The following is an 18,167-nucleotide window of genomic DNA, read 5'->3' as shown; positions in this document are numbered from 1 at the left end:
CGGCTAATTAAACGTCCCCAACTATCTGATTATCTAGAAAGAGGGCCGCAACCATTGAAAGAGTACCGTCGGGCCCCTCGGAGAGAGAGAGAGCGCGAGAGAGAAAGAAAGGGCTCAGACTTGCACGGTTGAACTCCTAACTTGATCTTCCATCCTCCACTCTGTCCTCTCCTTGTGTAGAGGCAGCAGATAGAGAGAGTGGTTGACATCATGTTATCTGGATGATAACCCATAAGGCATGGTTGTAATCGTACACCCCCGGGGTCCCGGCCCGCTCCACCGCCACCGCTTGGCAAGACGTATAGCTGCTGAGGCTTCTTTATTGCTTTCCCCGATTCATGCCAGTTTCCATTTTCGTTTCCAAAAATGTGAGTGGTATAGAGCACTGTTCAAGTATGCTTTTTTTTTTTTTGCTCATCCGTACTTTTTCTTTTGCGAGGAGCGGGTTTTTGTTGTAGAGGGTTGGTGGAGGCAGGGAGAGGAGAGGGAAAGAGACAATGGATAGAGGGAGACAAGAGGGGGGGGGGGGAAGAAGGAGAGGCAGAATGAGAAGGGGCAAGATATAGCGAGGGACAGAGAGAAAGAGAGAGAGAGAGCAAGAAAGACAGAGAGATGGAGGTGAGTGACAGTGGCAAAAAAACCCATGATATTGGCAGAGAGCTACGAGGGGGGAGGGGGGGGGATGGTGCCTCTCACTCTGCTTGCGTGTTGGGAGCGCGCATGTTGTCAGGTCTGGGCGACGGTGGGCGTGCACGCGCGTCCCCCTGTTTACGTGTGCATAATGAGTCACCGGCGATTGGCAAAGTTGATGTGGTCAACAATAGAGGCGGCGACGGGAGCACTTTACAGTAATTGCATCAATGGAAAAGAGAAGCACTCCGGTGGGGAGAAGGGATTAGAGAGAGAGAGAGAGAGAGAGAGAGAGAGAGAGAGAGAGAGAGAGAGAGAGAGAGATGAGGGGAGGGGTTAATAGGGGGAAGATGGAAGGGGGGGGGTGAGTAGGGGGGTACGGGAGAGAGGTTACTTGGAGTGCACTTCGTTCTTCCAATTGTAATACTAAATTGCAGAAAAGTACACAAGGCTGGCCACGGTGGAACAGAAGAAGGAGAAAAGAAAAGCCACCGTGACGAGCTAGGAGCGGGGAAGAGAATGCACACACAAGGCTTGGGTAAACACACGTGCATGAGCTGCGGACGCGAAAGTAAACACCGCAAAGAAAATGTGGGCTGGGAGAAAATGGATCATGCAGGAGGACAATAGGAATGGAGCGGAGTGAAGTAAATACATCTATCTATCTCTATTTATAACTGTCTATCAACATCTATGTCCAGGCCTGTATATATATATTCATCTGTCTATCTTCTGTCTCTCTCTCTCGCTCTCTCTCTCTCTCTCTCTCTCTCTCTCTCTCTCTCTCTATCTATCTATCTATCTATCTATCTATCTATCTATCTATCTATCGATCTATCTAACCATCCATCCATCCTTCTAGCTATATAAGGGTGTACACAATTCCCCAGCCTATCTGATCCATTATGCAGCACGGTTCCACTGTAAATGTGATAATTACACGCTTGCCCCATCATAGAGCAGTAAGACCATACAGGGAAACTCGCTGCTTCCATTCACCCAGCCCACCACTGCCTCTAATGCCACCCAACATTGTTAGTTCCATTCAAACCCACATTGTTATGTCATTAAGTCATTTCCTATGAGTTCATTTTATAGTGACCCTTGAGCTATTAAAGCCGTGATGCTTCTCAAAGCACAGGGCTCCATGCGTACACATACACTGATCGCAATGTCCTAACATATAGATATACTGTGGTCCGAATTAGCTATAATACCTGTGATATGGTTCTACTAAGATAATGATAGAATGTGATGTGAATCTACTAACAAACTGATAGAATGTGATGTGAATCTACAAACAAACTGATAGAATGTGATGTGAATCTACTAACAAACTGATAGAATGTGATGTGAATCTACTAACAAACTGATAGAATGTGATGTGACTCTACTAACAAACTGATAGAATGTGATGTGAATCTACTAACAAACTGATAGAATGTGATGTGAATCTACTAACAAACTGATAGAATGTGATATGAGTCTACTAGGTGTGGAACATGGGAACAGTTGATTGGGTCACATTTATTGATTCTGTAAGGTGTCTTTTTGGTAAAGCAGGGGAAAACCTAATTGCATATATACAGATACAGGTACAGGTACATATATACATAGATACATACATACATATATATATATATATATACATATATATATATATATATAAAATTTGACAACCCCTGTTGGAGAGAAACCTATACATATATGTATATATATATATATATATATATTCTTTTTTTTTTTTTGAATCAGAATGTACTATAGACTGATATACTGTGATCAGAATGTACTACAGACCGATGGATTATGATCAGAATGTACGACAGACTGATACACTGTCATCAGAATGTACGACAGACAAATGTACTGATATACTGTGATCCGAATGTACTTTAGGCTGGTAGTATGTGGTCAGATCAGTATGTACTACAGACTGACAGACTGTAATCAGAAAGTAGTACAGACTGAAGGACTTTAATCAGAAACTAGTACAGACTGATAAACTGTAATCAGTAAGTAGTAGAGACTGATGGACTTTAATCAGAAAGTAGTACAGACGGATAGACTGTAATCAGAAAGTACTTCAGACTGATAGACTTTAATCAGAAAGTGCTACAGACTGATACACTGTCATCGGCTGTACTACAGACTGTGATCCAAATGTTCTACAGGCTGGTAGTCTGTGATCAGAATGTACTACAGACTGATAGACTGTGACCAGGATGTACTACAATCAGAATGTACTACTGACTGATAGACTGTGACCAGGATGTACTACAATCAGAATGTACTACAGACTGATAGACTGTGATCAGGACGTAGGATGTTGACAGGGGTCATGTCTATCACTATCTTCAAGCTTAGATGAGACTTGCGGATCCCTTGCATGTTTGCTTGTTTGCTTACTTGTTTCAACATTTCTGAATCGTTTTCTATCTTTGTGTCTATATGTTTTGTCTAAAGACAGTGTGTGTGTGTGTGTGTGTGTGCGTGTGTGCGTGTGTGCGTGTGCATGTGTGCATGTGTGCGTGTGTGCGTGTGTGCGTTTGTGCGTGTGTGCGTGTGTGTGTGTGTGTGTGTGTGCCCATACGAGTGTGTGTGATCGGGCCTTGGTATCGGCAGGCAAAAAGCGGCATTGTGCGTGAGCGACCACAGTCCCCCGTCCCCCTCTATGCCCCCCCCCTCCACCACCCCTACATTGCCAGGCCACAACAAAGGGCAATTAAACACCGCTGCCTCGCCAGCTGAGGAGCCCACCGCCAGCCACACTTCCACAAACAGGCAGATCTGTTTAAAAAACCCAAGAGGAGAGGCAATAAAAGCCATCCTACTGAGAGTCCCCCCGGCCACCCCCCACACCCACCACTACACCACACCGCTCGCTCTACCTCCGTTCTCCCGTTTAACGTTCCGCTGATCTAAACCAGGAGGTGAGTGCCTGGCTGCTGGTGCCTCACCCAGGCACATGTCCCCTTCGTGTCACATGTCGCCACACAGGCTGAAACAGCAGGCTGCTGCAGGCTAGGTGTAGCGTAGTGCCGACTGCCACACAAACAGTCTGATCCGTGCCACTGTCGGTGATGCAACGTTTGGTTGAAAGCGCCTCATCTCAATGTTCTCACACAAGCGATAACTTACTTCTGGCACGGTTCACTGAATGAAGTTCCCCAGGGTTCTGTATCTACCCAGAGAGCCATCAAAGTCAACTTAGCAGGATGTTTCAAACATGGATCCGTTGCCTGAATGCGACCGTCGGGCTTGGTATGCTTGTCACGTGCCACCGCCATTCGTCTGCGCAGTGCAGGGCTTTGGGTCGCCAAGCATAGACATAAGCATAGCAAAGAGCCCAGCTGGACGGACTCAGTTGTTTTCTAGGGCGCGCTCTGCGCCCATCAATGACAGGCCGTGCGTCCAAGGGATACATCCAGGGAAGTGTTCTGTTTGCATGACCTGTAAGTGATCCCTCCTGGGATAAAAGGCTTGTCCTCACCGCAGTAAAACACTGGAACCCGTAGTGAAGCGCTCGGATTGCATAAGGCGGCGATGCCAGGCAGTAATAGGTACTCAGTGTCTGTTAGGCATGCAGATGATCTCTTCTTTCCCATGGTAACGTCATATCCCTGAGATCGGTATATTTTAGATTGTTGCAGTAGTTTATAAACTAGGGTTCTTTAAACACTTTTTTTTCCCCTGGGTATATGATTTGAAAAACCCAACGATAAAAGTTCATTTCAGCAGTTCACTCTCACACATTTCAAAGGGGGGACCCGCCATCTTCTCACACTTCCCTAGTGACTCTGGGCCTTTGGGCGGTTTGGAGGTCTCTCCAAAGCGGCGCTATTTCAATACCAAAAACCCCGAAAAGGGAAACTCCGCGGGCCCAGCAGGGGGCAGTAGCACAGGAACCTGTCACGGAGCAAGTGTACTCGGTGTGCACTCCCCTGGCCTTGGCTGGGGCCCGGGCCCGGCTCCGGGTTCAACGTGGGCCGCCCCGCGGTGTCTCTGGTCAGGCAGCCTGGAGCCCTTGGGCGCTGGCAAGTGGTGGTGCGGGCGTCCGGGAGGGGCCCCCTCAAAAGCCATCTAGGAGGGGGCCACACCCACACGGCCATTACGGTGGAGGCTGTTCTGGGCCGCTCCTGAGACCGCCCGCCCGCCGGCCATATTTAGAGCGCCGACAGAGGAGTCGACGACCACATGCTGTGGCTTCAGACAAGTGGGGGGAGGAGGACGCCTTTTCAACTCTTTATTTTCAGGCCCCGAGCGCCACAAGCTTTGAGAGAATTTCTGCATTTTCGCGTTTCCGACATGCAACGCCGATTTATTTATGTATTTATTTGTAACATTCACACGCTTGAATTTCGTCTCTCTTTTGGTTGCGTTTGACTGACCTGTATGTCAAATGGTCTAGTTTAAATCTTAAAGACACAGATAAAGTGTGGGTGCTGCACCTATAATTCACTTTGAGCTGATTCAAATTCTTGGTGTTGGTGACTTTAAGGTGTGTGTGTGTGTGTGTGTGTGTGTGTGTGTGTGTGTGTGTGTGTGTGTGTGTGTGTGTGTGTGTGTGTGTGTGTGTGTGTGTGTGTGTGTGTGTGTGTGTGTGTGTGTTGGTGTGTGGGTGTGTGCGTTCATGCATGTCTGTGTGTGTGTGTGTATGTGTGTGTGTGTGTTCGTCTGTGTGGGTGTGTGGGTGTGTGTGTGCATTCATGCGTGTGTGTGAGTGTGTGAGTGTGTGTGTGTGTGTGTGTGTGTGTGTGTGTGTGTGTGTGTGTGTGTGTGTGTGTGTGAAGCCCTGGGTGGTCCTAAGAAGAGAAATATTACGTTTCCTCTTTCCCACATATGGTGCGGCTTTGGCTTTTTGTTTTGCTTTAGAGGTTTTAGGATATAAGTAATAAAGTTACCTTTAGGTGTGACGTGCTTATTTTACCTATAATGTCATTCTATTTCTGAATTGCACGCCCTAACCGCCTCCTCTGTCTCTTAGCCTTGTACTTTGAGTTCCTGTTTCCCATTTTTCTTCCCAAATGTTTCGCTGCCTGTACATTATGGCAGTATTATCTTATCCATTATTTCAAGGACTGACTTTGGAAATACGACTTTGAGCCTGGCAATAATCCACCATTCATTCTCTCTCTCTCTCTCTCTCTCTCTCTCTCTCTCTCTCTCTCTCTCTCTCTCTCTCTCTCTCCCTCCCTCTCTATCCTCAATGGCTATCTACAGGAAGTGCTCCCCCCCGACAACCCACATCAATCTACTTCCTAGGTTAGGAAATTGAAGAATGGGGGGCAGTCGACAATTCCTCTCTCCACTCCCACACACCCCACACTCCATCGATATCTATGACCATTAGGGTGGGGGTGCGGTGGTCACTATGTGGAATACGGGGATACCAGAAAACACACTATTTTTGACCTGCTTAAAGATATTACCCCACTCTCCCCTCGATACCGCCCCCCCACACCCACCCTGCCCCCAGCAGAGCAATAAGTCTCCCATAAATAAACGACAGTCACCCCCCCTTTCCCCCGTCCCCCCCTATCCCAAACCACATCATTATGGCACTAAGACATCAGATGCAGAGCTTTGAAGAGTGCTCGGGTAGGAGCAGAGTCACTGTGGAGATGGAAGCTTTGTCCTGTGAGCCCAGAGACCACAGAGCTCACATGAAGCGGAATTTGCGCCAGATAAAAAAAAGAAAGAATTCCTATACCGACCGAGAGAACCACAGTCGTAGTCACGGGGCGCAGGCTCTTGCGATTTCCAACGTCTCTTGTCTCTAAGATAGATTTGGGGTATAGACCTAACCTCGCTCGGTAAAGGCATGTGAAAATAAACACTTTTATTCTAATAAGTAATCAAATCTGCTGTGGTTCAGAATTAAGAATAGAATGTGGGCCCTTTTCTCTGTAGGGTTTCTCATGTGTTACCAGTTCCACTTCGTTGGGAAGACGTGTTGGCAGACCTGCATGGGGTCATTGATGCCACTAGCGAAACAGGGCAGATTATAAGGGATAATGTACAATATTGTGAAATAAACACAGTCAGGGTGATGCAGGACCTGAATGAATCAGCCTTAAGAGGGTGATTTTGTGATAATGACCAGCTATCTTTATCCTGTTTATTTAAAGGGCCAAAAAAGTATGAAATACATCTATAATTTGACACAAATATCAATATTTATAAATATGCTTTATTGCTTCCGCTCCAAAAAAAATTTGGTGAGATTCGACACTACGAGAAATAACAGACGGCAGTAATGGACCAATCAGAATATAATATTTATCATAGCTGTGTAATAAAATACGATAATATTTCTTGCCTTGTAAAATATTTAATCAAAGTCTAGGTCAACGTGATAACACTAGAACAAATAATAATAATAAGGAAACAAAAAAGTAATGCTTAGCTCTTTCATTCAAAAACATTACGATTTATTTTATTTATATGTGAAGAAAGTCCATATGTCTGCTGGCGGTGTTCACACAGACCACATGGAAGCGATCTCCAAACGCATAGCGCAGGATTTAACCCCCATAAAGTAACCTTAAAAAAACGACCAAAATAAAATGACTTAACCTCAATTTACTCCCTTGATGTAAAGGAGGAAACACCCCTCCCCTCCACCTGCTGTAGCAGGGCGGAGTGGGGGAGACAAGCACCCACCCAAACCTCTGGCCCAGCTGTCAATGGTCTGGGGTCTGGGGTCTGGGGTCTGGGGGCTGAGAGAGAGAGAGAGAGAGAGAGAGAGAGAGAGAGAGAGAGAGAGAGAGAGAGAGAGAGAGAGAGAGAGACAGAGAGACAGAGAGACAGAGAGACAGAGAGACGGAGTGAGAGACAGACAGACAGACAGACAGACAGACAGACAGACAGACAGACAGACAGAGTTAGTCCCCAGAATGTGTAGATAGGGCTCAACCTCCTCGGCAGGGGAATTTCTTATCACTGTATAGAAATTCAACGTATTGCTGTTTAAAAAACTAACATATTGCTTATGATCCTCAAAGCACCCAACAAGTAATTTGATTCAAGCCACAAAAAGATCATTTGAAAACAACCCTGTATTGATTTATGAGGAGGACATCTGGGCTGAATTTATATTATTTGACTGTCTGTGTCCGTACATGACACCGATGCAGGGAACCAGCGTCTTTATCTGAGTTTAATAAAGGGTTTGGGTTCAACAAAGTGTTGGGGAACATTTTCTTATTTTTTACTGAAATGTATCGTAAAAAAAAATAGATAAAAGAATAAATCTAACTTATACTAATGGAAATAGAAACACATGAAAAAGACACATGAAATCAACAAAATAACCGTCAAAGCGACCATGGTTGGGCCATCCTGAGGGAGCCGGTGTGTGACGCCTGGACGGGCCATTAGGTGGCCGCAGCTCGCCTGGGCAGACAGGCAGATTACAGGACCGCCGCCCGCCTGTATACAGCCGGGAGGCGGCAGGACGGCGCTTTGTTTGGAGGTGGACAGGCTTCTGAGAAATAAGGCTGATACTTGCCCATGAATAACCCCCTGGAATAATAAACAACGCAAATACACACATCTCTCCTCAACATGGACCCTGGAACATTTGGACATGCGCTTGTTTAGATCGTTATCTGGTCTTTGGAGACATGCATTGATAGGATGTAGAAAAGGAAACAAAAATGAGGTGGGGGAATGTCTCCTGTCTGCATGTGATCTGAACGGTTGGTCGCCGTGAAGCATCACAATAACAAGGGAATAAACAGCCCAGTGAGACCAAGAGGACACTCAGACCAAGGTGGAAGGGTTTATAATTAAAAAGCATCATCTCAAAGACACACACAGACCGAACCATACGCATCAATCAACAGCGGGTTTCTGTTGTGTTCTGAAGCGTTTAGAAAGCAAAGCAAAGGCGCCACAGTGTGACACAGAGTTATGTGTGAATAGGGAAGGAAAAAAAAAAAAATATATATATATATATATATACTGGGAAGAGATTAGTTTTCCCTCATTGCTATACATGATCACCGACATGTCTAGTGACTGAATGTGTTTGGTCCACTGTTTGAAATGCAGCCGGATGGTGGTTGGATTACTGCAAACCACCAACATGCCCCAAAGTAAAGACAGACCCGCTCGAGTCATGCAGGTCATTTTTATTAAAAGCATGTTGTCGCTTATAATGTCTCCACAAAAAAAATCAAGCATTAAGTGAGGCAAAATATGTTTTGGCCTAATCACCCACGATACCAACAGCGATCCACATTAACCTAATGCTTTCTGTTATACTGTGTAATGTACCCCAAAGACCACCCCACCACCATCCATGCACCCATCCCCCCCACTGGCCCCACTCTGTCTCATGCCCCCCCCACCCCCCACCACCACCACCTCTCTCTCTCTCTCCCTCTCTCTCCCTCTCTCACCCCTACTCCCCTGCTTTTCTCTCTCCCCTCATTTTCCGTTGACAAGCTTTCTGAATTTTTGACCACATGGCCTGGAAAATAGCAGGGAGTCATGCTGCAAGGCATGTCTCTCCCTGACCCTGATTCCCTCTCACCACATTTCCATCAGCGGCGCAGTAAAACACATCTAATCATTTCAATTTTCCCCCTCTGTCGCGAGTATTATTAACATGGTTAATTTCTGGAGGGCCGCAGCCCCCGGGGAGAGGAATGTGGAGGGAAACGCATTATGGAGAGCTATTCCATTGATCCTTCATTACACCACTAGTCGGCCTGGGCCCTAATGATACCGAGGGGCCAATTTAGAATCAATGCATCATCGTTAGGCAAACTGCGCCTTAATGATGATGCAAGGCATGAACTCTGCATCATCATTCTACTGACAGTGATTATTTTTTATTTTAAATATATAACTATTTGAATCAATGCAGGTAGTTTGCCGGCTGAGGTAACTATTCCTCAATACTGGTAATGGGGATGACATAATTTTGGGTCTGTAATTGTATCTATTATTTAACAGTGCCAACTTCTATTTCAAAAGTTGTAATATTTGGTTGTTGGCGCTTTCTTTTGTTAAACCACACTTTTATGGGATTGTTTTCATTTTGCCATTGCGTATAGTTTTTTATTATTTTACTTTTTATGTATATATTTTTTTATTATTATTATTTTTGGTTTTCTCTGCATCCTGTGTCTGCTGGCTTGAATACTCGACCCGCTTTACAAAAATAAGACTCGAAGACCCAATGAGGTTGCATGTTTTTTATACTGATAATTATTTTGTAATTTGTTTTGGTATTATTATTACAACTCAGCAACCTAGAGCAGCACTAGCATATTTTAAATGGTTTATTCATATTATCATAATCTGTTTTTGTTGCAATGAAATATATGAAGAAAATCCAAACACATTATGGCTGAGCCAATTTCCAATATATGGCTTACTCTATCATATTGGGATACAAGCAGGTCATTTTGACAGACTTGACCACTTGTTTGATGAGTTGGATGAGGGGACTATACCATTATACTGACCACGTTGAGGCTTGAAGTCAGGCAGCCTTTGTCGAGCTGTAGATGATGACGTATTAAAAAGCCTGGGGAACTCCCTTTACAATGCAATAAGGTAACATCCAATAAAAATAACATATTAATATTTGTACAATACATCTTGTTCCATCTGGATCGAGAAACACTTTTTTTTTTTTTGTTTTCAATTAATTATTTTTGTTAATTGTTATATATTGTAAGTATCAGGATCTGAACACCAAATCACACTTTATTTGAAGCTCCTCTCTTTATCAAATCATCCATCAAGCTTGTCTAGTTAAATCCACACATGATCTTACTTATAATTTGTTCAATTCATTGATCTCACATACATCTCCAACAAGACATATGTATGCTCGCTGTGCAACATGCAGTAAATGTGAGACAAGTAGCCTGCAATCAGCTCAGTAAAGTTTAATTTACTTTAATGGTGCCCACACGTCCTTGCCTCCCTGTTCATCAAGCGTGCAACGCCTACTGTACCTAACCCCTGAGATTAGAAAAAACGACCCCAAAAGTTCAGAAAATAGTAAATAGAGCAGAGAAAGCAAGCTTGAGGGGCCATTAAGCACTTAACACAATCTCTAATTATAGATCTCAACATCGTTTCGTTTGATGAGAACTGTAAATGGGAACACACCAAAGACGGAGATCACCAGAACTCATAAAAGTAGGAAAAGTGGCCCATGTGGACTATTTAGTAACAGTTAAAGCTGGCACAAGAGCACTGCCTTCCCTCTCATTTCACTGTCAAGTTAAAAAAAAACACATTTACATTAATGAACCTAGCTAAGGAGGATATTAAAATGTTCCTGACATCAATGAGAAACCGTGTGCCAAATGAAAGAGGAGGAAAGGAAACGCCCCAAAATGTGTCAAAAGTTTGCCACGTGTGAGAGATACACACTTGAATGTGTAAGAATTTAGGCACTGTTTTTCCACTCAAGATTGTTTTTCCTTGTACTGTTATGAAGCATTAAGCGGTAGCTTAAAAGGAAGCTACCTAATCACTATTATGAGAATACTGGTATATGTAAATAGATAGATAGATAGATGGATGGATGGATAGACAGATAGATAGACAGACAGACAGACAGACAGATAGATAGATAGATGGATAGATAGATAGATAGATAGATAGATAGATAGATAGATAGATAGATAGATAGATAGATAGATAGATAGATAGATAGATAGATAGACAAAAAGATGGAGATATACAGATTGATAGACAGACAAACATACAGACGGACAGATAGCGTACAAAGAGAGACATATAGAACGTCAGACAGACAGACAGATACACAAACAGACAAAGTAGACAACAAGGCAGCCATTCCTGATAGATACAAACATATCAATAGATATATTGATAAAGAGATATAGACACACAGATAGATATAGTACAGATATAGTAGACAGACAGACATATTCAAAGACAGCCTCTAGACTATAGATAGATTATGTTGAAAGTCAAGTGTGTAGGAACGGGACTACCATTCCTTTGGAGGGTAAAATTCTCTGTTCATGTAACCATCTTTGTTCTTCTTCTTCTCCTCGCACCCCTTGGAATAAAAAAACAAACAAAACATAAAGCAATGAAGGTCAGTGAGAGAGCAGACTGCCAAAAATAGTCTGTGTGTTCATGTGAGGGCCAGACTCTGCCCGACGACAAGCCCAGCTCTGACCGTGCCCTGTAATTGAGGAGAAAATAAGGACAGAAATTATATGTTTATTTTTGACAACAATTTTAATCTTCTGCGCTGTCCTTCAGAAAAAAGAGACGCCCATTAAAGTGGCTGAGAATCGGTTTCACTGAAAACTCGTATAGAGTGTCCTTTAAAATCAGTAGCTACAGTGGAATATCACCGTTTGGAATAAAAAAGAAATCAAATGTGTTACCTAAATTTGTCATAATACCTTTCAGCATATTTTGCCTAACATTTTAGATACAACAGATTGTTACAATAAATTGTAACATTTAAAGGACCTAATGCTTATTAATTTGTAGTGAGTTAGGCATAGTTAGATAGATAGTCCGTCAGTTAGTTAGTTTGATTGTGTGTTTGTAATTATCATCTTGATCCTATCCTTTAAAGGAAGGCAATAATCCTGAGTCTTTTCTAAAATTCATTTTATTTGATGTGATAATCCTTTCTTGATTTTATGTGATTACTTTATCCTTAATGTTTAGCTTCTCTCTGGAGCTGAGACTTGTAACCATCAGCTAATGCCTAAAAAGGCAGTTTAATTGCGTTTAAGAATATTGAAACCAGAAAGAGGTTTGTAACCAGAACAATAAAATCTTAAATGAAACCACATACTTGGTCATCTACATTTTGTATTTAAGTCAATGTTTTATATATATATATATATATATATATATATTGTCTGCTTAGCGAATACAGAGACAGTGATTGCTCATACAGTCAAATCATTATGCCGACACAACTTCTACCACACCATAATTTCCTTCCCATATTTCCATTGATTTATTATCACAATCTATGCCTTTACGTATTTTAATGAAGAGATAATGAGCCGGCTGGCTAGGCCTACATTAATGTATACTTTGTGGACAATGTTCAACGTCTTAAATTCTCCCCGCCAAGACTGAGAAAATCCCGGTGGAAATTCGCCATCTGAAAACGGAGATAATGGCTGCATGGTGATTGATGAGTAACCCATTCATACATTTTCACTCCAAAAAAAAAAGAAACGATTCAACTCTCGCAATTCTGGAAGGGGGATGTCCTCTTGTCTCCACCAATCTCCTTCCACCCCCGGTCCCCCCCCCCCTCATTCAATTTTTATTGCTTCTTAGCAAATCTTCAAAGAGCCCCAGCCCCATAATTAGGGGGCGTGTTCTATGTCTCTCAAAACACTTCCCCGCGCTCGTGCCCAAGTTCCCCCAAACTGTTGTCGTGGGACCACACTCTGCTCCTCTCCCGCTCCCCTCAGCTCCTTCAGGATCTAGTTTCTCAGGGATGGCCGCATCTATTCTGGAGGTAGGGAATATCATTGTAAGTATATATTTATTTTCATTTGCGCACATTTGCTTCACACATCACTAATATACCCGTTGCGCATTTGTTATGATTGTGCTTGATAGTTATGTTTGTCACTTGAACAAAGTATTGCATACTGTGGTGCTTTTTATATTTCTGAATGTAAAAGCTTGACACTGGACAACATCATGTTGCCGTTAGGTTGGCTCAGATTAATCAAATAGTATGAAGAATCCGACATTGATGGAAAACGAAATCTACGATAAAAAATCGCGGACACCTTAGCAAACATTTTAAGAGCCATTATGTGTGCGCTGACGTTCAGTGGTGCGTTTCTTTGGTTACCATAAATTAGGCTGCTGTGTTTTAGGAAACTTGGTTCAAATTACTTTTATGCACCTTTTTTGTTTAACGATCATGATTGTCATAAGTGAGAGCTCCAACTAAACAAGGAGACACAATAGTTATTGGGCTAACCGTAAAGAAAAAAGGTTTCATTGTATTAATTACTCAAATTGACCCTGAATGAGAAGTGATTCTAGATCTTTATGGCACAGGCCAATTAAAATGTAAGAAGTAATAAATGTAATGAAGTAAATGTAAGAAGTTCTACTCCATGATATTACTACATTCCCCATGCCCTGTATTGTAGCCTGTGCCTCAATTATCCCCCATGGTCTGCCTATCAACTAAGAGCAAAGCACTGGTGGGGATGAGGAATGATGATGATGTGAGGTAACTAAAAAAAGTACAGTAGCTTAAACAATTTTACAAAAAAAGGCTGGTCATTCTTTTGATGTTGACGTAGTAGGAAAGTACTCAATCTGTAAGACCAGTCAAGGGGAAAAAGAGATGGAACAATGTTAAATGAGTGGTGAGTGACAACAGGCCTTTTCTCAGACGATCTCAGACCATCTTACATGATCACATAGGGTTCTTTAGGACACGTGGGAACTGCCATCAGGACAACAAAATGTAATATACATGGGATCTGAAATACATTTATACAAAGGGAGAGGGAGGGATTTTTTTACTGCGGTTTTCGCGACACAAAAGACCTCCTTGCGTCCCTTTGTTTGGCAGAGTGCAATGTTTGCAGAAAAGCTAAACACAAACTACTTGGGCTATAAATTCCCTGACCACTAAAGAGAAAAAAAAGTGTGGCAGCCGAGGCAGGAAAAGCCAGCGGTGGCAGTCAGGCATCAGCTTTTTATTAGCCCCGGCGCTGACACTGGAGGCGGTGGCCGCAGAGCCACTTCCTGTCTCATGTTCTGTATCTCCTCTCCCCAGGAAGAAGCACGCTATGGCTCCAGTCCTCTGGCTATGCTAACCGCCACCTGTAACAAGTTTGGAAGCACCAGCCCCATCAGGGACACCGCCACGCCCGGCAAGCAAGGAAACACCGCACCGCTGAAGAAAGCCTACGGGATGACCTCCGACCTGCACGCCAAGAACGGCCGCGACGCCAGCGGCCTCACGGACTCCTACACTGGCTCCTTCGCGGCGGCCGGAGGCGGGGGAGGAGGAGGACTCCTCCCCTCCTCAGGGAGCCCCCCTCCGTCGGGCGGCGGCTATGCCTCCGAGTACAACCCTTTCTCCCACTCCTTCCAGACCTCGGGCTCCCAGGACCCGTCCCTGCTGGTCTCCAAGGGCCACGGCGCGGCGGACTGCCTGGCCAGCGTCTACACCTCCCTGGACATGACGCACCCCTACGGATCCTGGTACAAGACGGGCATCCACCCGGGCATCAGTGCCGCCCCGGCCAACAGCACCTCCTCCTGGTGGGACGTCCACCCCAACTCCAACTGGCTGTCGGCCGCCCAGCCGCAGGACTCCGGGGGCCTTCAGGGTTCCCTGCAGCCCGTTGCCCCCCAGGCCTCGCTCAGCCCCCAGCTGCCCAGCTACAGCACCGACTTCACCCCGCTGAACCCCGCCCAGTACTCCTCCGTGGGCCTTGGCTCCTCCTCCCACCTCCTGCAGCCCACACAGCACATGCTGCCCCAGGACATGTACAAGCCCAAGCCCGTCCCCGGCACGGGGCTGATGGAGAGCCAGATGGGCCTGAAGCCCGCCCGGGGGTCCGGGGCCTACGGCGGCGGCGGCGGCGGCGGCGGCGGTGGGGGCGGCGGAGGAACCCAGAGCCGGTCCTCCTGCGACTGCCCCAACTGCCAGGAGCTGGAGCGCCTGGGGGCGTCGGCCGCCTCCCTGCGGAAGAAGCCCGTCCACAGCTGCCACATCCCGGGCTGCGGGAAGGTGTACGGCAAGGCCTCCCACCTCAAGGCCCACCTCCGCTGGCACACGGGCGAGCGGCCCTTCGTGTGCAACTGGCTGTTCTGCGGCAAGCGTTTCACGCGCTCGGACGAGCTGGAGAGGCACGTGCGCACGCACACGCGGGAGAAGAAGTTCACGTGCCTGCTGTGCAACAAGCGCTTCACGCGCAGCGACCACCTCTCCAAGCACCAGAAGACCCACGCCGAGACCGCCCTGCAGGGGAAGGGCCCGGGGGGAGAGGGGGAGGCGGACCCTCGGGGAGAGGAGGGCGCGGAGATGAACAACGGAGCCGTGGCGGGCAACACAGGCGCCGAGGCGATAAGCAACGGAGAGGAGAAGAACGGCCCCCCCAACGGGGTGGAGAACAGCAGCGGCCTGCTGGAGATCTGACGCGGCCGCGTGAGGCGCGGTTCAGTCGGGGGTTGGTTTCGCCTTTGGTCGGGTTTGGTGATGAGTTGAGGTCACCGGTAAAGGGTATCAAACCCCTCAGCAGTGTGAGGGTCAGACGGACAATGTTTTGACAGACTTTGCAAAATAAAAACGGACTCAGCATGTCACAGGTTCCGCTTCACCTGCCGTGGACCACACACGTGAGCCCTCTCACATTGGCATGCCTGTTTAAATGGGTGTTTCCACACATATGTACGTCAATAAACATGCGCACACGTACACACACACACACACACACGCACATACACACAAAAAGACACAAACGGAGCAACTCAAACATAAACATTTGCAAAGTGCAGACACAAACATGTACAGACAGCATAAATAAATACACAAACATACACAAAAAATGCAGGGAATGAGTTTTCAGAGAGTAAGAGTTGGCCGTACACATGAGCAGTGAGCACACGGACAGGCCACACACACACTCGCACACATACCGACACGCACGCACGCACACACACACACACACACACACACACGCACACAAAGCTAAACTAAAGGCATCTAAGTAGTGGGAGGCCCATATAAATGTTTGAATTTAGAATGAGAATATGAGGAAATTGAATCTACAGGATAGTAAAGAAAATAGCTAAGGCCACAAACCAAAGCAGTGATTCTAGAGAATTATTGGGAGACGCAATTGTTGAAAGATTGCATTCCGAGAGAGAATTAAGGCCTCACTTACTCAGCATTATCCAAATCATCCAAAGATTCCTAACACACTGCCTCTTTTTGCCAAAGAAAATTTGATTTAAACATTGTATATGTCATATGTTTGCCTGTTTGCTTCATGCTTTGTCTAATTTAATTTCATATTTACATAAAATAATTAATTTATGTCTTAAATTATACACATGGAAGATTCTCTTGCAGCACACAGGAAATATAATGGCCTGAAAACTGCAAGATAGTTCAAGCTGGCCAAAAAATGTTTTGATTTAATTAAGCCTTTTGTTCTATTTATTGATTTTAAGGGGGAGACAGTGCTATGGTGTTTGACGTTTTATTTATAAATCTAGAAGGTAGAAAACTATCTCCTTACGCCTTTTTATTGTGAAGTTTACCACACATGTTACATAAAAGTAACTTTGAATAGGGGCTTTTCATTATTTTTATATACTATGCATTTCCAACAAAATTACAGATGTATAAGAATAAGAAAAATGCATTATAAAGTATCTTATTTTTCTATGTATTTTCTATACTTGGAGAAGGTTGAAACTTTCCTTAAAGAGGAGATGGCTGAGTAGCTTCAGGTTATAAAATATCACGTATGTGTAATAACTGATGTTGATTTTATTGTATTATTCAAACTAAGTATGAGTTGTGCGTTTGTCTCGGATTGTGAAATGTGTGTGTATGTCAATACTGTCATTGAAGATAAAACATGAACTCTTGTCTTTTTAAACAACACATGATATTCAGTCGTGACTTTCTGTGGACCTTTTTTTGAAAACCTAAAACAACTGAACTGATTCTTCCTCACTGGTGCTATTTTGATATTAAACTGTTTTGAACGTAGCCTATCCGCAAAGAGTGTACATTATATGACAACACACTTTTTTTTCTTCTTCCCGACCGCCCCAAAACGTAATGCTCGGTTGTAAGACCATCTCCTCATCATCTTTTCATATCTCGCCATATTTCCACCTCGCGCCCGGCCAACCAAGCACTTTCATTGTCTTCTTCCCCAAGCAAACAAAGCCATCCCAAGGTGAACCCTTGCCTCCAACACAATGATCTCCTTTCAGGGAGCTCACTGTGCTTATACACTCGCGCTCAATTACTTCTGTCTCCGGCTCCAGGAGGGGTAATTACCACGCGAGATGTTCCAGCAGCACAGTAAGTACTACGGGGGGGGCGGGGGGAGGGGGGATTAGAGGAGGAGGGGAGTTGTGGTTGTATTGTTTATTGAGGGAGGCGGTCAAACAAAGGTCCCCCAAATATGCCCACACACACACACACACACACACACACACGTAAAGACAAACACACACACACACATAAGACGGGTTAGGGGCAGGCAGGGCCACCACCAGCTGTGTTTTACGTTGAGACTGAAACTGGGCTCCCGAGGGGCCCTTCACCTTCTGCATGCTAGTGCAACTCATGCACATCATAAAAACAAGACTTTTGAATCGCAGCCTTGCAACAGGTGCTGTTTGTGTTGATTCCCCTTTACTGAGTTCATAAAAGCGAAAGCTTGTTAACATGCTTGAGAAGGATGCACAAACCTTCTTTCAAACAAGAGGACGAAGACGAGGAAAGCAGTACATCTGTTTAATCATGTCTAATAATAGTACATGGA

General features: G+C 44.8%; 1 protein-coding gene across 2 annotated transcripts; it reads left to right on the top strand.

The window, feature by feature from the left end:
* Nucleotides 1-13,114: 13,114 nt before the first annotated feature.
* On the top strand, nt 13,115-15,796 carry sp7 (Sp7 transcription factor; the record flags this gene model as incomplete). 2 transcript variants are annotated; one of them, XM_079747479.1, is made up of 2 exons in its annotated part: nt 13,115-13,135; nt 14,426-15,796. In XM_079747479.1, 2 exons carry the CDS (start codon nt 13,115-13,117, stop codon nt 15,794-15,796), a joined length of 1,392 nt encoding a protein of 463 aa, XP_079603605.1. The 2 variants fall into 2 exon arrangements, with proteins under 2 accessions (XP_079603605.1, XP_079603604.1); XM_079747478.1 differs by having other exon boundaries at nt 13,115-13,150.
* Nucleotides 15,797-18,167: the final 2,371 nt, after the last annotated feature.

This window comes from Pollachius pollachius, assembly GCF_949987615.1.
Source record: "Pollachius pollachius genome assembly, chromosome: 12".
Classification (NCBI taxonomy): domain Eukaryota; kingdom Metazoa; phylum Chordata; class Actinopteri; order Gadiformes; family Gadidae; genus Pollachius; species Pollachius pollachius.
The sequence above is the reverse complement of the archived record's forward strand: the minus strand, read 5'-3'. Positions and strand labels throughout refer to the sequence as shown.